This window comes from Falco naumanni, chromosome 6 (genome assembly GCF_017639655.2).
Source record: "Falco naumanni isolate bFalNau1 chromosome 6, bFalNau1.pat, whole genome shotgun sequence".
In the NCBI taxonomy this organism is placed as follows: domain Eukaryota; kingdom Metazoa; phylum Chordata; class Aves; order Falconiformes; family Falconidae; genus Falco; species Falco naumanni.
In genome coordinates, this window is record NC_054059.1 from 38,680,472 (window position 1) to 38,707,369 (window position 26,898).

At 39.9% G+C, this 26,898-nt stretch overlaps 1 protein-coding gene across 5 annotated transcripts in view; it reads left to right on the plus strand.

Annotated features, from left to right (window-relative positions):
* Positions 1 to 3,756: 3,756 nt before the first annotated feature.
* RNASET2 (ribonuclease T2) overlaps positions 3,757 to 26,898 on the plus strand; it is a 28,872-nt gene continuing 5,730 nt past the window's right edge. The window contains exons 1-7 of one of the 5 annotated variants that reach the window (XM_040598218.1): positions 3,757 to 3,889; positions 8,191 to 8,295; positions 10,466 to 10,532; positions 17,437 to 17,492; positions 18,420 to 18,477; positions 19,270 to 19,340; positions 24,928 to 25,041. In XM_040598218.1, the coding sequence (XP_040454152.1) occupies positions 8,207 to 8,295; positions 10,466 to 10,532; positions 17,437 to 17,492; positions 18,420 to 18,477; positions 19,270 to 19,340; positions 24,928 to 25,041 (455 nt within the window). In that variant the 5' untranslated portion in view covers positions 3,757 to 3,889; positions 8,191 to 8,206. Of the gene's footprint in view, positions 3,915 to 3,947; positions 4,103 to 4,190; positions 4,687 to 8,190; positions 8,296 to 10,465; positions 10,533 to 17,436; positions 17,493 to 18,419; positions 18,478 to 19,269; positions 19,341 to 24,927; positions 25,042 to 26,898 lie in introns of those variants that run through there. The other 4 variants (XM_040598219.1, XM_040598220.1, XM_040598221.1 and 1 more) reach the window with 4 other exon arrangements.

Below are 26,898 nucleotides of genomic sequence, written 5' to 3' on the forward strand. Positions count from 1 at the left end.
TTCCCCATTACGGATTTCCCACAGCTCACCTCTCAGCTCCGGAGGGATTTCTGGCCGGCTCCTGCTTCCTTTCAGCAGATCATTCAAAGTTCTGTGGGATTCGCTGCATGTCGCTCAGATAGGCGATTCGAGAGCCCTTCACGTTAGATCCTTAAACGCATCACGTCGGGGTCACCAATTTGCGGCGAATGAAGAGACGGGACGCAGCTTGATGCAAGCAAATGTCAATTTATTGTACAGAAGCACGAGGTTTTATACACTTTCAGAAGCTGCGCGTTTTAAACAGATTGGTTCTTGAAGCTAAGCCTTGCATACTAGGCAATCCCTGATTGGTGGTTAACTGCCATCAATTAACTGCAAGGTGTTATCTTTCCTTGGCGCCATCCGTCTCCCACTCCCCTGTGCTCTGTAAACATGCCTCATCATGTTAATTGTTGTGTCTATTCACACTCCTCGTCCTCCCAGGGTTCGTGACCTACAAGCTCGAGCACATTCCCCTCAGCCATGCATGGTCCTAGTTTGCAGACCGCTCCTGCACCAAACAACCAAACAAGCAAACCCAAAATGCTGCAGTGGCATTGCTACAGGCTCTCAACACAATTTAAACCAAATTTAAGCTTTCAAAATCATGTGTGGCCCAAGTCTATTGACTTTAAATTTGGACATGGGATTATTCCTACGTTCCAAAATTTGTGCATCTGCTTAGAGTATTGTAAATGTCTTATTAACACACAATTAAGAACAAAGCTTAGTTCGATTTGTTGGTTCTATTTGTGCAATGGGAACAATCAAAGCAAAACAATGCATTGTTTTAGGGAGACAAAATTTGAAAGTCTCTATCTTGAGTCTTAAATCCCAATCTAAATGTAAACTGCTGGAAGCTGGAAAAATGCATTCTTCTGAAGCATTTTATGTAAAATCTTTAAAGATGAATCATGCCAACCTCATTTTGAGTCAGGTTCTTTTCAGGCAACACATTTCAGCACATAAACATACAACAATCTAAGATACAACTACATTTGTTCAGAATTTTTTTGAGGAAAATATTGTTTTCATGAAAAAAATAAAACTTTTCAAATGCTCTGACATTTCCTTAGTTTTCCACCACTAGCATCTAGTCATAGCATCATGAGTGTTAACAGGGAGTGATCAGGAGAGAAAAGTCAGTGCTGAAATAAAATATCATAGTAATTGTAACGAGAAATTCCCAAAATGAGGACTATTATTTTTCACTACAATGTTTCTCACATTTTGGAGACCAACCTGTTCTCAGAATTAATTACACAGAGCATTAAAAGTCCAGTTTAATTCTTAAATTGGTGTTGGAGGCTTTAGTTCAGGAAAGCACTTCAGTAATTTTTAGTTTTATCCCAATTCAGAAGAATATTCTAAGCGTGTTGGTATGTGCTTATGTCCTAGGATTTGAGTGTGTGTGTGGAGCCACATCCCCATAATGCAGGACATGGATATGAGTCAGGTACCAACCCATAATCCAATTTCAAGTTGTCACACTTCAGGAACACTCAAAGGTCCCAACAGTTGCCATGGCCTCTATGCAGATATTCTTCCATGTTAATTTCTAGTCCTTTCATTATGACTTATGTGGTAAATTCTTTCTACCTTACTTCTAATGAACCGCCTCTTATGTTGTGCATAATTCCTCTGAAATCAGTGGATGCTACCAGCAGCATAAAGTACAGCTCAAACTGACCAAAGTGCCTCAATCTTTAATATAACCACATGTCAGAACATAGAAGAAATAGTAAATTCCAGGCATTAATTACTAAACGAAGTCTTGACACCACATCCTATAAACCTGGATATTTACATATGCTTGTCAACAATCCCTAACATTCCGAGTTGTATTAACGTCGCCTATCTGCCAACTATTGATGAAAGGTGAAGATAATTTTGTTTCACAAATGATTATTTGAGAAAGCAGTCTCATGATGATTGGTTTTATTCATCGAACAGGTTGCAACAACAACTGTTCACATTACTGAAGTAATTTCTTAAAAGCAGAATATTTTTGAATCTTGAAAATGCTGAAAAAACTGAAAGAAGAACTTGGCTTTCTCATTACAGGTGTCAGCATCTACATCTGACACAATGTTTGATTTTAAATTATTGATTCATTAACAATTTTCTTGTTTCCAGTAAACAGATAAATATTAAATGGAATGTCTTAAGGATATAGTTATCCAGCGTAGCTCTCCGCTGTCTTTCTCATATTCCTCAAAAACATTCTCTTTAATAATAGCCACCATTAACATGCACTATTTTGTAATGATACTGTGACATAAAAATATGGCTTCCTTGTCCTAATATCTTAAGAGCCTACAGTATTTCAGAGTAGCTTTGGATCTCTCTTTAAAACCACCTTAATGGGAAACTTGTCTTTGGGCTTAGCTTTCACAAAATGCTGAGTGCTAACTTGGCAGCCTCAGAGTGTAAATCCCTATTGCACCTCAAAACAGGACTAACATTGGAGCACAGTACCTTGCAAGCTAGATTGTATGTGCAGTACAGCGCACTCTTTACATCCCTACTCTGCAGACAAAGATAAAATCTGAAGCTGAGAGAATAACTCGGTTTCCTGACTCTTCATGGGCAGTGATGAAGACTTCAGTGCCAGATGGAGTGGCGATGCCCTCAGCAGGAGGAGGAGGAGGAGCAATGCTGAATACAAGGATCTGGAGAGCTTCACTATTTTTAACTCTACAGCAAAATTTCTGAAACTTTTGATACCTCTCAGACACTGTCAGAGACAACAGCAGATGGATTCCATCCAGCATGACATTTTCATGTTTCCATGGAAAGGTGGGCAAACAGATTCATTTCGCCTCATCCTCCTTATCCTGTGAATGCGTAAACATAATGAAAAAATTGTTGCCAGTGAATAATACTGTAACTTTGAACAAAGACCTATTACACAGACTGTAATTAATCTGTTCAAAACAAATGTTGTTTTGCTTGTGGAAGTAGATCTGCCCACATATTTCTCAAGTGTGTTAATGGATGATGGTTGTGACAGATCCCCCCCAGTTCAAAACTATGTAATAGTTATTAATAATCACACTTTGTATTTATGATTCATGCACCAGCAAAGAGGGGTTGGAATATGTTTCATGGTTTACTATAGTGGTGAGAAGACAGTGAACCATGACCTGCCTCGGATATTTATGACTCATCCCTTTGGATTCCTTTTTCCAGAAACTTTCTAGTGTTTCCAAACATGACTGTTACCATTTCAAAATTCCCTCATGATTTTGGAGAAGTACAGGTGTCAGCAGTCCCCTGTTCCCCTCGGGCTGTTTTTTGTCAGCAGTCTCCAATTTGCTACTCGAGTAGACTACTTCAAAACACAGAGCGTCCTTATTGCACCCCTGAAGACCTCTGTGCTGCACCAATGTCCAGCAGGAAATCAAAACCTGGATTACACTAAACAAGACCCAACCAAAGCATCCTAATGGATGAGCAAAACCACGCATATAAATGGTCTCCTCCGCGGGCACCTGGTGTTTCATGTCTCGACCCCGCACACAGGGGCCCGGCCCGCTCCGCGGGGAAACCGAGGGGCGCCCCCGCCGCTGGGCAGGGGCTCCGCGCCGCCAACCGCCACGCCGAGCCGCCGCCGCCAGCGAGAGGCGGGGCTGGCCCCGCCAGGCCTTGCGGAGGGCCGTGGCCGTGGACCGCGGGGCGGTGGCGGGGCGGCGGCGCGGCTGCCTTCTTCCCGCCCGCTCTCCCGCCCGCGCCCTCCTCCGGGGCGGAGGCTGTGCGAGGGCGGCCCAGCCGGGAGCGCCGCCGTGCGGGGAGCGGCGTTCGACCCTGGAGAGAGGCCCGGGCTGCGGGGTTGCTCCGGGGACAGGGCCGGAGCAGCGGGCGGAAGGTAACGCGGGCCGGCGGAGGCAGAGGTGAGGCCTCGGGTCCGCGGCGGCGGCGGTCGGGCTGGGAAGCCGCGCTGCTCCGACTCGGCTGTCGCTTCCCGGCCCGGAGGCCGCGGCCGCGCAGGGGCCAGGCAGCGTTCGGCTGCCCCGGGCGTTCCTCTGTAAACTGCTGTGCCTGCTGCCTCCCGTGAGGTTACGGGTTTACACCGAGCGAGGTGGGGTTTGCGGGGTTTGGTAAGGGCTCAGGTTGTCTCAGGTTCTGTTTCTTACGCCTTAAATTCCCCTTGAAGCAAGTCGGCCAAAGACATTGCAATATTTCCCAGAGTTGGGAAAACTGCTTGTAGTTCTTGGTACAGTTGTCATCAGGTTTAGCACCCACCTGTTTGCTGCTCGTAGGCATCCTGCTTTGGGTTCTCTGCAGTTTTGCCCTATTTACAATTTATGAGAACACCTTTGTAATATAATGTGATGATTGTTTATCTCGGGAAAGCACTTTGTGGTGTCGGGAGGCTGGGCAACGCCGTGCTGGTGGTGGAGCAGCGTGTTGGCTGGCGTATGAAGGGGACATGGTCCTCGAAGGGGACACCATCCTCTGCTTCCTCAGGAAGGCGGTGGCAGGGCTGAGCCCAGTGCCGGGCTCACCCTAAAACCTCTGCGCCACGAGTTCTGCTTTGGACTGTGTGAGAGAAATCATGAGAGTTTTGCTCATAAGGTTGCTGTGTCGGGGGGTGTGGGTATTGCCGCTGAAAAATCTTCAAAGCGCTTTTTGCTATTACTTGGGCCAGCACTTGGGCTTGGGGTGAGTGGTTAGCAGGGCACGGTCCGTGGAGGTAAAAGTTGCCAGAGCTAAGAACCTTGTAAATTAAATTAATGCCTCTGGCATACAGTTTTGTAACATGGCTGGCTGACTCGTGGCAGAGGTTGTGTGTGCTGGTTGTTTGAGATAGGACTAAAACCTTGGGTGTTCATTTTTGTAGTTCTAGATGCCAGGCTAGGTGTCCTCATTCGTATCTCTGGCAGTTGTCGACATCTAGCTGTATGTGCTGTGCTGTTAGCCGTGGGAGTCCTCTCACTAATGCTTAAGCACTCTTCTGCAGGCTCTTTGCTGTTTTCTGTCTATATGCCTGAACTAAAGTGTAACCCAGGAAATTCGGTATAAAATATAGGGTTTATTAGTCAAGTTAGTTGTTAAAAGAAAAAAAAAAAAGTAGATTACAGGTAACTAATTGCTCATGTCCAAAAGAAGCATAAGGTTGTATATTAGTATTCAAATGATAGTAAATGTGTTAAAGATTTCATCGCTGTTTTTGACAAGTTCTCCCTAGCCATTGATAAGCCTGGGCAGGTGATTTTGACACCAGCACTGAACAATGCTGAGTAGTGACCTTGTCCTGGCTCAGTTATGAACATGCCCACAAGTGCTGTGCTTTTGTATCCAGGTGTAGTAAACCAAGAGTCATTCCAAAGCTATTCTTATTTGGAATTTTATCATTTGTGAAAATGAGTAGACAGCCTAGTTTCAAATAATGATTTTATGTATGTATGTATATTTAATTTTGAAATTTTAAGTTTTCTTCATTATGAAGTCTTTTGGAGGTCATGACTTCTTTATAACTAACTTTAATAATATGAAATCTCTTTTTCTTATTAGAATAAAATGGGTGTAAGATTTTTAATGTCATCTTTCTTGTATTTTTTGGAATTATCCAGTGCAGTTTTTATTAAACAGAATAAATTTTTATTAAAAATGGATGTGCTTCATACATCTTAGTTGGTTATACAATTTCAATTGGGATGTATGTCCTCAAATGTGCATCATTTGGGTGCTTTTCAGTTGGGATTGGTGTACTTTTCATCTCCCACCATGAATGTCACAGGTGAATAAAAGATCAGTTTGAGTAAATAATTCCATCATGATAGCTGCAATATTGTCTTCTGAGATAAAACCTTAAAGAAAGTTTATATATTGTTTATGAGTGGAAAAAATGTATTTTGTTATGTAAAAGTTACAGATCAAGGACTTTAAGAACTGCTCGCTGTCTCTGTTGTCTCTACGTTCTGGTTCCAGGGTGCAGAGCAATATGTAGAATAAACAAGTAGATTCCACTGTTCTGATAGCAGCATTATTTTTTAAGCCCCCCCCCAGTTTCTGGTCATTTTTTGATCAAATGTAGGAGTCCAATAAGAAAGGGATATGATTGCCTCTGTGCTTTTTTGCAACTTAGTTACTGGGAGTAAAATGTTTCTTTGTGCCTGCTGACTTAAGTCATAGCAGGTTGCAAAAGAAACACCATAATGCTTGCTGACCTATTTTTCTTTCATAATCTACTTCCTTAAGATGTTTTTTCCACAACCTTGTACAGTGCAGCCCTTTTTGGTGGTGGTGTGCGATGTTACTGTCTTTAAGTGGTACTTTCTGCTCTCTGAAGAAATGTGCTTTTTATAGGTAGGGCAGAATCTTACGTGAAGACTCCTTACATCTCTCAGCGGTTTATCTTGGGTACATAGTTTATCATGCAGAAGAATAAGGTCTTGCTTGGTTGATTATCAGTTGAAAATAACAGTAGATGAAATCATAAACAGGTCTGTGAGGCTGAATCTCTCATCAGTTCCTACTGCTCAAGTTATGAGACTTAAGATCACTTCAAATGCAGAACTTGTAGGGAAACTGGATAGTTAATTACTTTTATTTTTTTTGTGTGTTATGTGGATATATCAATTTCTTTGCACATCTTGCTTTAGCTTTTGTTAAAGATTAGTTCTGCATTATCAATTGCTTTTGTATACAAGTAGTACACTCTAAATGATTTGATTTTTTTTGTGCTCATCTTGCCTGGTGAGTGAAAATCCTTCAGGCCTTTTTTTAAGAAATTAGATCAGAAAATTAACAGTTGCCAATCAATATTTATCTAGTAATATCTTCTGTTAGGTCAAACTGTTTACCTTGAAAATATAGCCATTGCAAATTAGAGAGACATTAACATATGAAAAAGTTGAATCCCTTAAAGACTAGTTGCTTTACAATGTAGCAAAACCTTGTGATAAATCTAGCTGGTTAGCTCTTACAGTTGTTACCCAAATCCCTCACCAGTTTTGAAATCTTGGCAGATTTTGCAAGTTGGGAGGCTGCCTCCTTTATACATCAGCTCTGCCATGGTATTTGCAGGGCTGTGGGGTAGGGCTTCTGGGGAGCCTACAAGCAGGGTCCAGAGCCATGGGACAATTGTGGGAAAATGGATTTTTTTTGTGTGTGTGTATGTTGTTTTTTTTTTTTATGAGGTGTGGTTCAGAATTACACTGAATTTCCTGAAGTTAGCCTTAATAGCTGACTCAGCAATGTCTTTACTGGTGTCAAAACAGGCTTTATTTGAACAAGAAAGGTTTAATTTTAAAACCTTCCTAGAAAAATGGATATGACATGTGTAGTGAACGATCTTTGAAGGGACACATAGGTTACATGTGGTGTCTTGTAGTGCTTTTTTTAGGGTTCTCAAAATGAGAAGGTCGGAAAGTAGGTTTAGTGAGGTGTTAATAACCACATGTAAATCCATGCATGTACATCTGTTTCTGGCTTCTGGGAGGTAGCATTTGAAATGCTGTGAAATAGTTGGCAGATAACAGGAGGCAGCTGGTTCTTTTTGATCTCTGTCCAGTGAAAGTCCTCCTGTTGGTGAAAGTGAAGTTTATTTGGGTTTTTTTGCCTTTTGTCATCCCCTTATTTCTAAGGTTCATGAGCTAGTAGGCAGATTGCGCGTGGTTACATAGAGGCTCTCTCGGGTTTATAACAAGAACAGAAACTAATCTGGTTTTAGCAGCAATTTTTTTAACAACAGTTTAGTGGTTGACTGGTGTTTAGAGAGTCTCGTCCTTGGACATCATACTTCCAGTGAGTTTCTAATATCAGCCTTCATCAACCCAACACAAGTATTCAATATGAAGTTCAAAGGTTCTTTAACGAATCACTTAGGGCATTTCAGCTGAACACAAGTAGAGTCTTTATGGTTCTATAGAAGATTTATGAATCTCTCTTTACTGGAAAGTGGCTCTATTGGGTCTGTGTGCAAGTAAAGCAAAAAAAAAAAAAGAAACAGTGATCTCATCCTTCATCTATTAGCTTATGAAAATTGGTGTACAGGCTGGGGAATTGGGCACAGCCTTGAAAGAGATCCTCATTTTACCCGTGGTTTTAAATGTAGTCTAGAGTTGATTTTACCTGCTGTTTCTGAGATAGTTGTGGTTTTAATACTTGTGATTTAGTGCATCGGCTAAGTAACAGATTTCTTCTTTTAACATCTTTTTACAGCTATTTGATTAACAAAATGAAGCCTGCAAAGCTGCACTATTGGATTCTGGGTTGGTGTTCTATGGCATTATGTTGTTGGTGTACTTCAGATAAATTCACTCAAAGGTAAGTTAGGCTTTAAAAAGAAGCCCTGACAGTTCTTTCTTAAATGCACAGCAGAATACTTAACTTCTAATGAGTGTAAACTTTATTTCATTATGTGCTGTATTTCCTTAGACCATTGGTAAATGAGGCATCAACATTAACTGGAGTAGTGGGTGTTATGCCTAAGAAAACCTTTACATTTTTATTAATGTGTCAGCATGAAAAAAAGAGGGAAACTTAAATTACATTAATTGCACTTAAAAACTTTGCAGTCTTTCTTTAAATGAGTCATTTAGACTTGTAATAGTAATGACAAAAATCATAAATATTTTTGGGACCTATAACGAAAAACTGGGATAATCCCTATGGCATGAATTGTATCAACTGTTACACTGTGTATTTTTTTTAGTTGCTGTTTTCTCAGTTCCAGTAATTTTAAATTCCTTTTCACACAGCATCCCAGCTGGGGTTGTATTAGTGCCGCACAGCCCTTTGGTGGTTGGCGCTTGGCAAAATCTGAGCTTGAGTACTAATAGAACCCACACCCCAAATCACACCTTTCTGTAGTATAAGCTCAAATTCCTGTTGCATTGTACTAGGAAATAAACTTTTTGCATTCCTTAAATGTTTTGGCAAGAGAATGGTTAAGGGTGCTCAGTTAAGTGCTGAACTTCATGTAACAGCTACCTTGTAGCTGGTTGGTAGCTTAGATGCTATACTGAGGTTTCTGGAATCCCCAGGACTTGGGCTATGGCTTGGCCATCCGTCCTGGCACAAGAGGCAGCTCTAGAGAGGCACAGTGCTGAACTGCATAGAGGAGGGTAATTCAGGCCAAAAAAAAGGGGGAGATATCCCTGAAGCTGGGTAGGTACTGAAAATGGCTTTCCTTGGATTCCAGTTCTGAGCTTAAATTTCTAAATTTTATTTGGTTAACTAATTAACAATTCGTTAATAAATTGGTCTATTTAATAATGAAAATTTTATGACCTGTCCTTAGCCAAAAAGTGTGCTTTGGGAGAATTTGTTTTGGCATGTTGGTTGTTGCAGAAGTTCAGCTGCTATTTCAAATATAGATGAAAGATGGTATTTTTCTAAGCAAGGATTTTTTAAAGCAAGGAAACTAACTGCTGTACAATACTGGGGAATTATTCTATTCAGGTTTCCACAGCATCAGCGAAGACCAGTTAGAAATGTTAATAGTTTTCACTGTGGCTATAACTGATGCCAGAGCTATTCTGCTAAGTTACTTAAACACCACAGATACATGTGAATGCTTAAGAGAACGTGTCCATTGCAAACTGGCAAAACTAGAGGAAAAAATTGAGATGTAATGTGGGAGCATCCTTGCTTCCTCAAGTTGAGAGGAATTAGTTTTTCTCTTTTTCTTCTTGTATAACCTCTGGCAAGCAGTAATGAAGGACATGTGTCTATTAGCTTCCAGAGAATAGCAATTTATTTTGACAGTACTGCACATAGTGCTGTCAGTTTGAACAATTTACTGTTCTGTTTTTGTTGATTTTCCTACTTGCTGCTCTATTTAATAATTCAGTGTGGTTGCCTAATAGCTGAATTTATCTACTGTTTTGTCTGAAGCAGCAAGTTTTTTTGTCTACTCCTAGTTTATCCAGAATAGAGCTGCTCCAGACTTGGAAAACTGTTGGAACTGTTCCCTCTGTAGAAGTGGTAGAGACGTGACATTGGCTTCAAACACTTTTTGAACAAAATTTTTAAACTTTTTTCTTTTCCCTTTCCCTCTGCACAGGAAAACGATAATACTGATGCCCAGTACTGGGCTGCACCTAGAAGATTCTTAACATCCTAAACAAAGATATCAGGGGGTTTTGGTAATTATTGTTGTAAAAGCTTGCCATTGTGCACTCTCCTAAATATAAAACAGAACGACGTGTTTCTTCCATATTTAAGAAATGGGAAGCATATGGAAATAGGATGACAGGAGTAGAATTTGTTTAACAATGAAGGGGTATTAGCAGGTTTCTAAATATTTTGTTTCTATGTGAGTTCTTAGTTTGGTCCTGCTATGTTTGGAATTCCCAAATATTGTGATAGAAGCTGTAAGCAGCAAGCAGCTCTAATAACAATGCATTATGCTAGTAAGCATTGTGCTGCTGGCTGAAGGTGTTGTCCTTTTAAAAATGCATGAGGAAAAATGAATATTTCTGTGTTTCTCCAGTGACAACCACCCTCATAGCTGGAAAAAGCTGTATCTTGCTCATCATTGGCCAGTGACTGTATGTAAGGTGAGATTTTTGTGTTTTGTTCTCTTTTATCCTGACAAAGGTAGCCTTAGATGATGTGTTTAAAAACAGACTGAAAGAAGCCCACCAAGTATTTAATCATGCTTATGCCCTTATATCTTTATAAAAGCTTTTGCTGATCTTGGTGCAACTTTTGCTGCTTCCCCTGCACTCCAGAGTAGCAGTAAACAAGACGGGATGTGTTGTTACAGCTCTAGTAGTCAATGTAGGACATACTGTATGCTAAGCCTTAATTGCTTGTTACGTATTTTGTGATGTCTTGTTAGTTGTAAACTTAATCCTAGACTTCAACCAGACTTGCCTGTCTTGTCTGACTGAAGACAGCAGATTAGTACTTGAACTGGTTACTGCATGATGAGTTCTAGCTTTGTAATTTTGGCTCCAACATTTTAATAAGCCATCAAATATGGATTCAGTCAGGAAAAAGAGAACTGTAAAGCTGTTACGGCAACTATAAAGCTGTTATCTCTGAGCATTTCTGTATTTGAGGGGTGGGAACCAAAAGCGAACCAAACTTTTCAACATGTGTCTGTCAAAAGGACAGCTAAGAGTTGTACTTATGTCCCTTTTGCTATTAAATACCTACTACCATCTGATAAATAGAACCTTTTTGCTATGCTGGAAATACTTGAAGGCCTCTTCTCATGCAGGTAAGTTAAAAATACACTATACTACAAAATGGAAGATGTGATCAGATTTACTGACCCAAGGATGAAGAACCCTGTGGATAATAAGCTTCAGTTTCAGGCATATATCTCTGGAGTCAAAAATGTCCCGATACTTGGAGACTTAGGTTTATTTATTACTATATCAGAGTCCTATTTTTTGTGCTTTAGGTACTTTTTTTTATTTCTTATTCCTGTTTCTGGAAATATGTATAGAAACAGTAGCAGCAAAAGTCACATACTCCCAAAATTTCTGAGGAAAAGTAGATGTACTTTACATTAGTTAAATGTGGAGGGGAGGTATCAATAACAAAGCAGATATGTGTGACTGAGACCAGGGAGTGGCCACGGTTACGGTTTTTGTTTGCCTGTTTTTGAGGGAGAATAATGGCAGATTTGATGCAATTTGTGTCTGATTTTCTGTTGAGTAAACACTGCTGTTTCTGACTTCAAGCAGAGAGGTTGATGTTCAGGAGCTTGTAGTGCCTGGCGCAGGTGGGCATTCAGAGTCAGTAGCAGTGCAAACCCTTGCTTACATGAATGAAATGCAAACAATTTAAAAAATGAAAAAATACAAATCAAAACCCACTACAAACCAACCAAACACAAAAATCCTACCAGCCTATTTTCCCACTGAATATTCATGCTAGCTACTACTCTTAATTCCAGGATAGTGCTATTGGTAAATTAATAAATAACCTTTATAACTTTCCAGTGAAATTGTAATGAATAATTGAAGATAGTAAGCATCAGAAAATGTAGGCTTTCTTATACTTTATTGATTTGTTGTGATCTTCTTTAGTAAGAGATGGACAGAAGCATTGCAAAGGAGCAAAGAAAAAGTGAAATTAAAATCATAGTAAGTGACTTTTTGCACGGTTTCACATCACCGAGTCATATGAAGAAACAAAATCTCAACTGTACTCCCCTAAAGGCTTTCTTTTGCTAATATTAATGTAAGGGGAGTTCCCAAATTCAGCTGTGGGCTTTTTTTTTTTAAAGTACGTAGATTCTTCTGCATGTTCAGTGTATTTATATTTGATAGCTATGTTATTTCAGGAAGGAAGTATTTTTAATGTCATTCTGCAGTTTAAAACTGTTGACATGAAGTTGAAAGGAAAAACAGCTGAGTGAAGGAAACTGCAAAATTCATATCATTTATGTAAAAACCTTTGAGACCGTACTTTGTGCTTATTAGCTTGTTTCCAATGTAAAGGCACCTGGTTATAAACTACTTCACTGGTTATAAACTACTGTGTTCTTGGTAGGTGTGTGGATGACCTACATCTTAATTCCTACCTATTTTGCATATCTGTGTTAAAGTTTTTTGGCTTTTGAAGGCCTGAAATGTCTTTTTTTAAATTTAGTGGGCACAGTTCAGCATGCCAGAAATTTGAGAGTACACATCTCCCAGCTCTTTCAGTGCTTAAAACTGTAACGTGTTCAGTTGGTGCTTTTTAATACTGAGTGTGATCAGCACCATTAAACTGGAAAGTGTTTTGTAACCATATCTTCTGAACTAATTCATTCAAATAAAATAACGAGTGTCATGGAAGCAATAACAATCCCAGGACTTAACTACTGACTGCTGCAGTGAAAGGGTGAAGAGAGATGTTTTTCCGCATCATGTGATTAGAAATTCCAGTACCGTGTAATTGACCTAAAGTGACTGTGTCTTCTACAGAGATATCCAAGATAAATTCACAGACCTCAAGTGATTATGAATTCAATGTTTCTTTAATAAATTGTGCCTGTGGTGTAACTTATTGAACTTCATGTTGTTAATTCATGTCACATTTAAACTTTCTGGTCACAAATTAACATGAATCCTGTTGGGTGGAAATAGGAGCAACTCAAAAGCAAGAAGAGGCACTTGCCCCCTCCCTTTTTATGGAGTTGTGAAGATCTGTAATTCAAAAACTTAAAAAGACAAATATTATTACAGCTTTTGCATCTTGGAGATGGCAAGAGAAAAACTTATGTGGGTGTTTCCTTTTGAAATGGGGAAAATCTGGTGCAAGTTTGTAGGCTATTTGGTTCCTCTTCAGTTGAGAATGGGAAGGGTGATAAAGAAATGAGTACTAAAACCTGCTGTCATGTGCCTTTTACTGCACATATGTGCTGATGAAATGAAAGAATCGAAGAAAGGACAACAGAATAGGCTGGTGAACGGAACAGCCTGAATTCAAGTTTGAATGTAGTGTTAAGCAGCAGATGATTTTTTTTTTTTTTTTTTAATGTGTGATAAAATGTTTTCCTAATTTCAGGCTTTGGCAATAACTTTATAGCAGAGGCTTAAAGGAAGAATAGAAACTACTTTTTGTTTTGTTTTAAACAGAAGTAGTCACATAATATAGAAAGAATTAAAGGATTTAAGGTGGGGGCAGTACACCGTTGTGATCGAGCATTAGATCAAAAAGTTCCTTAGATAAAGGGATACCTTTACTTCTTTGTTTGTGTGCTAAGCCAGGTGTGTCAAAGTGTGTGTCCAGCTCTTGACATGCTATTTTGGAAGAAAAGAAAGTCTGTTTGTTTTGTGGGTTTTTTTTTTTTTCTTTTTCCCCTAAATGCTCGTATAACTCATAAGCTAACTCTTAATCTGTACCTCCAGCTTCTCTGTGAATCAGCTCTGGTTTAGATGTTTTTGTGGGTCTTTATCTTCTGTAAGGATGAACACGTGAAAGGTTGTAGCTTATCAGCTTGCGCTAGAGAGGAATTCAGCAAGAATTAAATTCATTTTGTTTCTCTCCTCCCAAATTTTTTCAGCAACCTTATAAATTTGGTTCATTCATTGATTGGTTTTACCCCAGGAGATAAGGGGAAGGAGGAAGGGGAATAATTAAACACTTTTTGAGGGAGAGAAATTGAAGAGGTGAACTCTCTCTGCAGCTTCAAAAGCAAGGATTTTTCATAGCAATTGTGATGTTTCATTACAAAATAACACTTAAAATTAATCCTAATTAAACAGATGGTCTACTTAAAAAGGTGGTTAAAAGGGAGAACAGGATTAAATATTTCACTTCCCAGAAGATTACTTTTTATTTAAACTTGGAGTGTCTGTATATGATCCAGTAGCACTACCTTCTCCTGTGTACAAGCCACCAAACCAAGGGATTTATAACTTGGGCAGCTCTAGAGGTAACACTTCCATGACAGTTTGATGTTCCACTTTTTGGCATTTCAGAGGTGGAAGGAGCTTCTGCACTTCTGACAGCTGCTGTTTATCCGATGTCTTGCTATTACAAATCAGCTAATCTCTCTGCTGCAGCATTCCCTCTCAGCATGGTGGGTGCTGTAAAGGCTCACTGGCACTTTTCTTAGGGTTATAGATCATGTATAGTTAATTTTGATTGGTTTGATTATCAGATTGCTTTAAAACAGGAGAAAACAATGTTCCTTTTTCAAATTAATCTAGATACAGAAGGCTTTCTGGGGTCCAATGCCTACTTGAAAATACACATTTGTAACTCAGTTTCACGTCAGCAATTGCCTGAGGGTGAATTAATTCTTCAGCAATCAGTACATGATAAACAGGAAGGTTGATAAACAGTGTTTTTGCAGAAGCAGTAGGGGTACCCAGCTTCTGAGACTAACATTTGCTCATTTTATGATACTGATTTGAAATGAACATTGGTAAAATACTGTGACTACAACTAAATAACAGCAACAAAGAAGGAGGATGAATGAAGCTGACCAAAGTATGCAAAATGTGAGCTGATGCATTGTAGCTGTTGCATTGACCTCACAGTTCTGTCAGCACACAATATAACACCAAGAGCCTGGTGAAATGTGTAGAAAAAATTCCTAATAAGGTTAGTGTTGTGATAGGGGAGAACTGGTTCCAGAATTAAAATACTTCTGGCTTTCCTTTAAGCTGTCTGAGAACTGTGGTTAAAGATTGGATAAGGAACACAATTGCACTGTTCTTGTTACTACCCTTGGTTGAGCAAGCTGGTTAGCTGTCAGGATGTTTTTCAGGGGATGATGCATTAGCTGCTGGCTATTAATTTGCTGTATTTTGGGCTAGATAGCTGAACTCTTTCAGCTCCACAAGCTTGTGTCATGACAGGAGCAGTATTGTTTAGGTGTTTGCAATGTGTGTTTGTTGAAACTACTTTCAGGAAAAAAGCTGTTGCTGGGTTTAATTGGTTCTGTTATTGGTGGCAAGAGAGGAGAGGAAGGAAACTAGCACAGAACAAGAAAGTCTTGCAGAGCTTGCAGTTTTGCTGCTGCTAGCCTGTGGCAGGTGGAAGGCAATTAGTGAGATTACAGGCCTCTGCTTTTCTCTACACTGCTTTTGCTCTGGCATCGCATAAAAGGCATTGTGGTATAATTAAGACAGGATACACAGCTGAAGAAGGAAGCTATTATTATGGGAAAAGAAAGTCTGAGGAGGTTGTTATTTAGTGGCAAAAAGTGTTTACTAAAAAGAGCCATAATTACTAAGCAGAATAATCAGGGAAAATACAGTAATGGTATTCTGTGATGTATGAACATGGACTTTTTTTGACTCTGTTCAGGAATGTGTACTGTGCTGTAAGCAGTAATTAATCATAAAGAGTTTAGGCTGGAAGGGATCTTAAAGGTCATCCAGATCCAGCTCCACTGCTGTGGGCAGGGACACCTTCCACTAGACCAGGTTGCTCAAAGCTCCATCCAGCCTGGCCCTGAACACTTCCAAGGAGAGGACATCCACAACTCCGCTGGGCAACCTGTTCCAGTGCCTCACTGCCCCTCACAGTGAAGAATTTCTTCCTATTATCTAATCTAAATCTATCTTCTTTCAGTTTAAAACCATTACCTCTTGTCCTGTTGCTGCATACTGTAGTTAAAAGTACCTTTCCAGCTTCCCTGTAGGTCCCCTTTAGGTACTGGAAAGCCGCTATAATGTCTTCCTGGAGCCTTCTCTTCTCCAAGCTCAACAATGCCAACTCTCTCAGCCTGTCTTCTTAGAGAGGTGCTCCAGCCCTCTGGTCATCTTTGTGACCCTCCTATGGACCCGTTAAAGCAAGACCAGGTTGTCCTTATGTTGGGGGCCCCAGAGTGGCATGCATTGCTCCAGGTGGAGTCTCATGAGAGTGGGAGCAGAGAGAATCACCTCCCTCAACCTGCTGGTCATGCTTCTTTTGATGCAGCCCAGGGTTTATCTGGCTTTCTGGGCTGCAAATGCTCATTGCCGGGTCATGTTGAGCTCCTTGTCTATCAACACACCCAGATCTTTCTCCTCACAGCTGCTCTCAATTCATTCTTGGCCCAGCCTGTATTTGTGCTTGGAATTATCCTGACCCACGTGCAGGGCCTTGCACTTGGCATTGAACTTCATGAGGCTCACATGGGCCCAGGTCTCGCTGGATGGCATCTCCTCCTTCCAGCTGTACTACATGGCTTGGTGGTGTTGCCAGACTTCCTGAGGGTGCACTCAATACCACTGTCCATGTTACTGGCAAAGACATTAAAAAGTGCTTGTCCCAATACCAGCCCCTGAGGAATGCCATTTGCAGGCATAGGATGATTATGTAGGCTATTTCTCCTGCGTTATCAAAAGTTTTTTACTAGGGGCTTTGTGTTTGGTGTTTTTTGGGGTGGGTTTTTTTGGAATGCATATGGTCTTTCCTCTTCTCTCTGTTCCCTTATCGCTCAAGTCAAAATATTAAAAAAAATATTTCCTAATCATTTTACTTGCAATAAGCAACATATTTCATATCTTCTTTGTATTCTTCCCTTTAATGCAACATTAAAACTACTCCTGGGTGCTTAAAGATGGTTTTGTGCTTGTCTAATATTCCAGTTTATTTTGATATTTTTTATTTTAATGGCTCTGCATTCCCTGAAAAGATCTGATGATGAAAAAAATAAGTGAGCTGCCAGCTGGTGTATCTAGTGCCATTCATTTAGCATGCATCAGGCTACTTTGTTTCCTCAGAACCTGTCCTTTGTCTTCTTTTTACACTGCCTGTTCAGGATACCCTCTGGTATTCATTTGATCTGCTTCAGAATTTTAATGCTAGTTGTTCTCTGCAAAGTGGCACAACCAAGTGGATACTTTAAGTAACTGGAGTTTACCAATTCCTGATTTGGGCAAGCAAAAGTTCTCATGTCTTACTAGAGCCTTGGAACACCAGTGAATGATCTGCTTTTTTTTTGCTTTTTTTTTTTCCTCTGCTTTAAAACATCATCCCTGGACTCGTATAACAAACATTCTGTATTTTTGTTTCCCACAGATGAGTGCTAATGATTGTCAAGACCCACCGGAGTACTGGACAATCCATGGACTATGGTATGATCATAGAGTGTTTTTATTTCAGCCTGGAAAGGAAAAATCAAATTTTGTACCAGGATGTTAGTATTTTGTTTGTTTGTTTTAGGGCTTAATCTATCTGGTTTTATGATTCCCTGAAACAAAAACCTTCACTTTGTTGGAAATCAAAACCCTGTCGTTTGATATAAAACTGAAATACACTTCTGCATGTCATGATTTGCAAAGCTCCTGAAATAGTCTTGCCACATGAGTGTTTTGTTTATACATTTTCTAAGATCAGTACTGTTCTTAAACAGAAAGGGAAGTAGTGTTTCCCTTTTTTTTTCCCCTTCTCTCCCAGCGTACACAGAATTTCTTAATGTCTCGTGACTGCATGTGGCTTTAAGTATCTTAACTCAGCACAAATATTGCAAAAGTACAGGAAAAACTAATTGCTTCAGGGGAATCAACTCATGGGAGTTGGTGCCTATGGCAGCATTTCAAAGGTTTTCCTGACAAATGCAGGGAAAATTCAGTGCAGGACTTCAAGCTATCCATCCTGGAAAGGTGAACAGCATTATGTCTAGATTTCCAGTGAGTGTCTTGGTGGTACTTGCAGAATCATCACTTGGTGCAGTGGTTGAGGAGGTCAGTGTCATTAGGGGCATCATGTGCAAGACCCTTCCATATCATTTACTCTCCCCACAGAACTTTTACACATAGGGAGAGGGACTGGAGGGCCTAACAAAGAGCTTCTGTGTGGAAATGTTTTGGCCATAATTAATGTCTTGAATTTTTATTTCTGAAACATTGCGAATGCTGATGGGTTACTTGAATTGTTAAATAAAATCTTTAGCTATAATCTTCCATATTTAAAATTCTGGCTAATGAAATAAACCAGAATGATATTAGTTACCATTAGTGAGTTAGGAGACATATTTTTTCACTTTTGTTTTCCTTCCCTAGGCCTGACAAAACTGAAGAGTGTAATAGGACATGGCATTTCAATGTCACAGAGATTAAGGTATTTACCTAAAACAAAAACAATTGTACCAAGCAGAGCTATGCAATTACTTCTACACATCCTATATGCAAAATCTGTAGCTTACAATTTATCACTGTTAATGTTTGAGAGGTGTGTTCTTTTAAAGACTCCACAAATTCATTGGGTGCTTCTGGTACTACTTGAAGTTGCAGTGCTTGTGGTCATTAGCAGCTGTTCCTGCTTGGTTTTGTAGGTGTGAGGTTTGACTAGTACAGCCACATCCTCCTTAAATATAGAATACAGGCAGTGGATTTGCAGTAGTAAGAAGTACTTGTGAAAATGTGGTTACAGTCAGTCCATGTTCTCTCTTCCATTTTCTACTGCAAAGAACACAGAAAGTATGAGTTCAGAGTACAGTTTTCTGGGTGTTTCCTCCCAGGGAATTAAGCATTTTTAATTTTTTTTTAATTAAAAAATATCCATATTTCACTCAAATGTGTTGTGAATGGGGAAAGGAGGCTTGAACCAACAAATGTGAAAAGCTGTGTGATTGAACAACTTCTGCAGGGACAGTTGAAGGAAAATCCTACTTTGAGGCAGTGTGTTGGTATTAGTACTTTCAGATATTTAGCCAGTTGTACCTACCTACCTGTTACCTTCAACAGCAGCATGTTCAGAATATTGGGGAAAAAGACCTTTTCTCTTGCTGTGGGTAAATGTTTTAGTTGGGGGTGTTGAAAGATGAGGCCTCAGTTCTAGAGAATGTTGCAATGTGTGTAGATTTTGTAAGAAATACTTTTCAACACTGTAGGTTTATTGTGATACTTTTAGGATCTTCTGTCAGACATGAGACACTATTGGCCTGATGTGCTTCATTCGTCTCTGAATCGCACCCAGTTCTGGTGAGTACAAAAAAACCTAAGAAGTATTTTGGATATTGTTTTGCAAAAAAATGAATTGATCTGACTTGGTAATTCTTCAGGTGAGATGATGTGCCTGGGAAACGGTGTCCAGGAAGCCACTGAAAGTAGTCTATCTTGTCAGTCTCATTTGCAAAATAGATCTATTTTCTTGTTAGAGCACCTGCAGGTTGCAGCTGTTGAGAAGGCTATGGCAGAGGTTTCAGAGAAATTAAACTTAGTGAAAGAGAATGTGTTTCCTTCCTTTACCCCCAGGGAGGAGAAACAGCTGCTGTTGACATATTAAATCTGAATAGCAGTAGCGCTCCTGGGGTGTCACATTTAACTGCAAGAGTAGCTTTCAGACCTCTTCTAGCTAATTTCGCTGTGTTGCTGGCCTTGAGAGACCTTTCCTTTTGGGCTTTCAAATTTTTTGAAGGGAATGTGCATCTCTCTTAGTCTTGTGCTTGCTCTGCAGAAGGCACTTCTCAGAGTCTTAAACTGGTTCCGCAAGTGTCTTATGGCAACCTAAACTTGTACCTGTTGAAAGTGGTGGTCTCACTTTTTCTCCCTCCACACCTTTGTTCTTGCACTGTGCCAAGGAGAGCACGACTGCTTCTTTCTGTGGTAGCAGTTTTATGCCACCTTAAACTGTTCCTGGAATTAGAGTAAGAAAAATGTGTCATAAGTCTAGCATCTCTCATGCGCTGGCTACCTACCTATTTATAAAAACAGGTGCATGGCAGTTATTATTTTACTAACAGGTGGTTTGGTAGGCAGCAGGTATGAACAAATACAGTCGAAACCTTTTCCCCTTCAGTTACAGGCTAGCAAATAACACTTTTTTTTCAATACCTGGAAATAAGAAATATCATAAAAGCAATACAAATGTCAGGTTATAACACTGTAACTAATATTTTGACTGACAGGTTAATTCACTCCCTTTCAGTAAGGTGACAAGTGCACTGTAATTGGCAGCTCTAACTGCATATTTTTGTAAATGTAAGCTTTTAAGCCAACTGAAAGCCAGTAAAATCCCATTGTATGTCCCCCTTCAGTTAAAATACTGTATTTACTTCAAAATTAACAAAAAAAAATAAAAAATTGTCTGTAGCATAAACTTCCTGATACAGCAGAAATAAGAATCTGAAAGTAAAACTGACTGTTCACAGTTATTGTTGTAGACTAAGGGTATCTTAATTGGGTAAAGATTGTGAGCAGTCACAAACCAAATGGATATTGACTATCTTACTGTATCATGTCAGGGTTTTCCCAAGGCTGCTATAATTGTGTATGTTTCTTCTTGGGTTTACCTCTAACTGTAGCCCTGGCTTAAAAGGAGAGGTAAAGAATATTTTTTGGTGATTTTAGTATGGCTGTGGGTGCTTCTGTAAAGGTAGTTGCACATCTCTGTTCACCTTGTTGACTTATGGGCTGTGAAAATTGCCACCCAAGAGCTTGAACCGGACAGGCTAGAATGCCTTAAGGACAAAGGGTTATATGTGCTTTATATCTCAATCTATTAACTGAAACTGTCCTTCTTATAGTAGTTAGTAATTTTTTTGACCAAATAAAAAATTCTACATCAAGAATCCCTTCAGGATCAGTTTCTACACATACAGAGAAGGAATCAGTGTTTAGCCTATAGGACAGCTGGGTCTCCCTAATCTACGTTTTGTGAGCAGCACTTGCAGCTGTGCTCTACAGACCTTTGTTCCTACCCTAATAATGAGCCGGTCTTCCAGCTGGGTGGTTTCTATAAACCTCAGACCCACCTGATATGTGTCCTGACTTTGTCACATTTGTGTGACTTTGTGCCTGGGGGAACTCTTGCCTTGTACACAACAGGGAGCAAAATCCTTTCAACAGAGCTGAGTTGTACTGGTTTTGTTCCTTTGCATTTCTGCAGCCCGCTAAGACTTCATTTGTAGGACTTGGCTATGAGGTATGCTAGTGGAACACTTACTCTTAGCAGTGCCATAGAGGAATTGGTGGCTAGTGGAAGCCAGTCTAGTGCCTTAAGCCTCACTCCTGTGTGGCTGAGAAAGTACTTGTGTCTTCTTACAAGGAGGAAAAGATGAAAGCAAAGTTCTTGACAACTAGCCTGTGCTCTGTGCTACTGCCTAGCGCATTGGTATGTCTAGAGGTACAGAAGGATGGGTGGCCTTCCTGAATATCCACCTGCCATCCCGCTGTGAACTGAGGCTCAAGTAGAATTACCTTGTCCTTCTGTGGTCTAGGTGAAGGGTAATGTGTCTCAGTGAATAACATTGAGACATTAATTCTTTTGATTTCTAAACAGATTATTTTATGTTATTCCTTAGTACCTGCAGCTCCTTCCTAACTGCTTCAGTTTGCATGTAAATGGAAGAGGTGAAGGTGAAATTTCATATGCCTGTGCTGAATGGTCAGAATTAGCTGTATCTGCATTTTTTTCACAAAAATTTTTTATGCAAAAATATTTTTATGCAAAAAAAAAAGTAACGCTGTCAAGAGTGTTATCTTAAAGTTTCACTAATTCAGTAATTAGAGTCTCTAGTGACTCTAAGGTAGTTTTCCATTCGGGAAGTTCACAGGACTGATTAAAAAAACTTGAGCACAATGTATTCTTGACTTGTGGCAGCTGATGATGCATAGGCACTGTCTGTGGGTAGATCTGTGTATTTTTACTTGAGATCCCCACAGCCCCATTGCATGTATCAGTGCAAACTGGACCAAACCACTCCAGCAGCGGTCCCATGGTAGCAGTAATATGCTTCTTGAGCACCATCAGATCTTTACCCTTCTCTTTCTGCCTTCTTTCTGGAAACAGCAGGGCACTCTAATACAAGTACTACAGAAAGCCTTCCAAAGACAAGCACAACACTTTACCCTTACTTTTACACATATGCATGCATATATTCTCTGAAGAAAAATTGACATCCTACATGCAAAGCCTTGCCTCCAGCTTACTGTGGTTCCAGTAGCCCTTTGGATTTGGCTGTTGTCTCCTTCTGGTCCAAGCTAACTGCTCAATATCTCTTGCTAAATTTATCCCTAAAGAGCTTCCGTTTGTTTTAAAACTGTGGTCTCTTTTTCTCATCAGTAATTTTAATTCCCTTGTTGAGAAATCTGCTCTTTGGCCCATATAAAGTGGACATCTCCAGGCAGTAAACAATTAACTTGAGATGCAGTCAGGTTCAGTGTTACAGCAAAGATGAGAACTCTCTACAAGGCTGAATTTGGGAACATACAGTAAAATCTTCTAGTAACACATCTTCTCCCCTGCCCCAAATCTTTTGACCCCACAGCTGCTTTATTCATTCTCTGTTCAGAAGTAGTGTACGAATTTCTCTAGGTAAAAACATAACTTTTAAAAGTGTTTTCATTCCTGAGGAAAAATATGAAGTTAATAGGAATGAGCAATTCAAAGGCAGGCTTTCAAGTGAATAATAGTTGTCCTTGTACTTTTCTGCTTTTCTGTGACATACTTAAGTTATCATAAGGCCAGAGAATGCTGTGGTAGTGGCAGGAATTTGTGATTAGATAACTTTTTGTGTACATCTGCTGAATTGATACCTATTTAATACAGGGCTCATGAAAACTTGAAAAGAAAGAAGAAAAAAAAACCTCCATACTCCTTCCCCTCCTCCCCAATTCACAGGTGGCCTTATTAAAGATTATACTGTTTATTCTTTCAATAGACTTTAGAATTGATATAAATATATTTTGAGCTTTGCCCCCCCCCCCCCCCCCCCCTTTTTTTTTTTCGGTCCAATTTGAGTTTGTCATAAAATTGCAAGAGTTGCTTTCTTTTGCACTGTTCCTTTTTATTAGAAGACTTGATGGGGGAATAGAAGAAAGATTTGATAGCAGGCCTGTGAAAGTATTTCCACAGGCCAAAGTAAAAGCTGATGCAACAGTCTTGTCTCAGTAGCTTGTGCAGTTTCATTGTTCCACCCTGTCATGGTTTAACCCCAGCTGGTAACTAAGTACCCTGCAGCTGCTTGCTCACCCTCCTCCCTCACCCCAGAGGGATGCGGAGCAGAATTGGGAAGGGATGTAAAACTCGAAGGTTGAGATAAGAACAATTTAATAATTGAAATAAAATAAACCCAACAATAATTATTACAATTTTTATTGTTATAATAATAATAAAAGGAGGGAGAAGGGAGAGGAATAAAATTCAAAGGGAAGTGAGAAAAGAAAACAAGTGATGCACAGTAAGGTTGTTCACTACCCACTGACTCTTGCCCAGCCAGTCCCCAAGCAGCGATTGGCAGGCCCTGGCCAACATCCCCCAGTTTATATACTGAGCATGAAATTCTGTGGTATGGAATATCCCTTTGGCCAGTTTGGGTCAGCTGTCCTGGCTGAGTCCTGTCCCAACTTCTTGTGCCCCTCCAGCCTTCTTGCTGGCAAAGTCCAAGAAACAGAAGAGTCCTTGACTTAGTGTAAACATTACTTAGCAACAGCTAAAAACATGAGTGTGTTATCAATGTTGTCCTTAAATCAAATCCAAACCTACAACACTGCACCAACTACTAAGAAGAAAATTAGCTCCATCCCAGCTGAAACCAGGACACACTCAAAATAAGGGTTAGTCTGTTCAGTTTTGAGAATTTTTTAGTGCTTTGAAAGTACATTTGACAGATAAGATTCCACTAAAACTTATACAAAATTCAGAAATACTTATATTCTAGGCATATTCTTACCATTCTGACCTCCAAACATCTCTTTGCAATGCATGGAGAGATCTTTGTATCATAAGAGCATGATACATGTTTACTTCATAAATTCCTTCATTTAATTATTTCAAAACCGAGCTGATTCAAAGGAGACAGCTAAATAAACCAAACACTCCAGCCGTTTGGGCTAACTTAATCTAAAAAACCCACCCAATTCTGCTTTTGGCTTCATAAAGTTTTGTCACACTCTTGTGACATGAAGTATTCTTAGTCAGCTTTGGAATGAAGCAATGATTTGCTCCATTGGTATCTATCTTGCCTTGTCACCTTGCAATGCCTAATCTTACAAAGACAGGTGATGGACGGGGGAGGAGAGTTTTTTTCCTTTTGGTGGGATAACAGGTGAAGGGTTGAACTATAAATTACTTTCACACAAATTCATATACATAATTTATAGGAAAACAGATTACTAATTCTGAATGTCCCAGGCCATCCAAACCGTTAGACCATCATCTCCTTTGTCTTCTGCAGCTCTTACATTAATTTGAAGTCTCTCTTTTGCAACTGCCACTGTTAAGGCCAACTCATTTGTATTGTTTTAACACCACTTATTATCTGAAAGGCTTTTTCCTTGGTCTGATGTTACAAACCATAATGAGGGACTTTGTGGGCTTTTACCTTACTCTCCTGGTAGGTCCAAAATCTTGGTAAATGATACTACTAAAAAAAACCAATATATGGATATGGTTGTAATTGAAATGGTGGGAGTTCTCTTGGTTTGCCTTTTTGCATGTGCAGTATTTTTCTGAGTGCAGTGTCTTACTTCACACATACAGCCTTTCAGATGCTTGCTTTAATTGTATTTGCTAGCTTGTGCAGCATATAATGTTTTCTAAAACTTAAATTTTGCTTTTCTCCTATAGGAAGCATGAGTGGGAGAAACATGGCACTTGTGCAGCCACGCTTCCAATCCTTAATTCTCAGAAAAAATACTTTAGTAAAGCCTTAGAACTCTACCAGCACATTGATCTTAACAGGTATGTAAATGAGCTCAGTGGTCTGCCTCTTATTTCAAACAGTTCCTAAAAGGTTCAAATCTAGCCTAAAAAGAAAAATCTAAAAATCTGATGGCAGAGGGGAAATGAGTATTAACATAAATTATTTTTAGTACTGGAGTTCAGAGGAAGGATTGTCTACTTTGGGAAGCATGTCTCTGATCACCTCAGAGTCTGGTAAGCCAGCAGTATTCTTTGCAGCATAATTCTAAACAATGTGAGCCAGTAAATTTTGAGAAGTCTCATCAGTTATATCTCGCTACCAAAAGCTATTCTACCTGTAAACTTACAAATCAAGTGACAACCTCCCTCAGACTTCTGAGTCATACAGAGGGCCAAACACATGCTTTTAAAAAAGACAGTGCTGTGCTCAGAGGAAAGGACAAGCTGTGGGCAAAATCCTGAAGGACGTCCTGGGAAGAGGCTGAGAGGTAACAGCAAGAGAGGGTGTCCTGAAGGGCAGTGTTCAGTCACTGCAGGCAGCCCTCTGCTGTCCTTTCAAACAGCCGCGATGTGACAGTCTTGCTTTGTCCTAGGGGCTGATTCCTCCTCATGGTTCCAAAGCGCTGGCCATTCCAGATACAAAATGTTGGTGGGAATATTGTGGCTTGTCCAAGCACTGTATGTACACGTTCTGGCTGCAGGTGAATGGTAGAAGGTCAGAGCCCTTTCCTGATCGGTGCTTGATATGAGTAGGAGAATGTTTCACACAGCTTTGTTGACCTTGAATTGTGTCTCTCTATCAGTGAAAGGAGAGAAGTTATTTTGTATCTAGAAACATATCTTTAAAATAATTTAAAAAAAAATTAAAAATAGTGTTCTGTTGGTGTTTTTTTCCAAGCAATCTCCTAAGACAGACTCATTCACTTTGCACATGCACAAAGGAAATATGTCTCTCCCACCCCCCTCTCCTATTCTTGTAGGTGTCTTGTAAAACTTAATCAGATTTTTCTAGACACAGTGCTTAAGAGCATGTCGTATGTAGTATTAAAATAATAATGTCTGATAAGTCAGTTGCCGAAGTAGCTGTGATGGTGTGACTAAAACATTTACAGATGGCACAGTGACCAGTTATGTGACTTGATACCAGCATGTGTAGCACTGAAAAAGAGTAGCAACTGAAACATTGAAATCAATTGCTCAGAGCATATTCTCCGCTGTAAAAATGCGTATAATTAATCTTTACTGAAAAGAGTAATATTTTCTCTGATTTTCTGATACTCTCTGATATACACTGCTGATACTCTCATTGTACTTCATTTTACTTGAATGAGAAAAAGTAGTGGTAGTGATTAAGAGACTGCTTCCAGAAAGGGAATTACTGAAAAGAAGATATCATGCAGGCTTTTGTAAGAATGACAGAACATTGCCTATTTTATTGGCCTCCTTATACCCCGTGGAAAATGGCTATGATGAACAGCTAGACCTTTAGTCAACTGGGTTCAGTCTTCCCCGTGCAGAACCTGACCTTGGAAGGGTTGAGTATTATTAGCACTCATGGATTAAATCCATGTGAGATGCTGAACATTCCCACTCCTTATGGAAGAAGCTGGGACGTAGAGGCTTGGATCTATTGGGTCCTGACTCTTGTCAGCTTGGAAGTGTGGACTTCCCTCAGGACTGAATCTAAAGGCGTATATAGGCCTGAGGTTTTTGTGAGTTACCTTGTTTTGCTTACGTGAACAACCTTTCCTCTTCAAAAATCTATTCATTAGGAAGTGTTTCTGCCCTGGCATTGATGTTAATCCAAATCCACAGACCATGTTCCTCTCCCAGCGTGCTGTGCACCTCCCACCCCAGCAAGCCCACCCCACGTTAGAACATGAGGGTGCCTAGAGC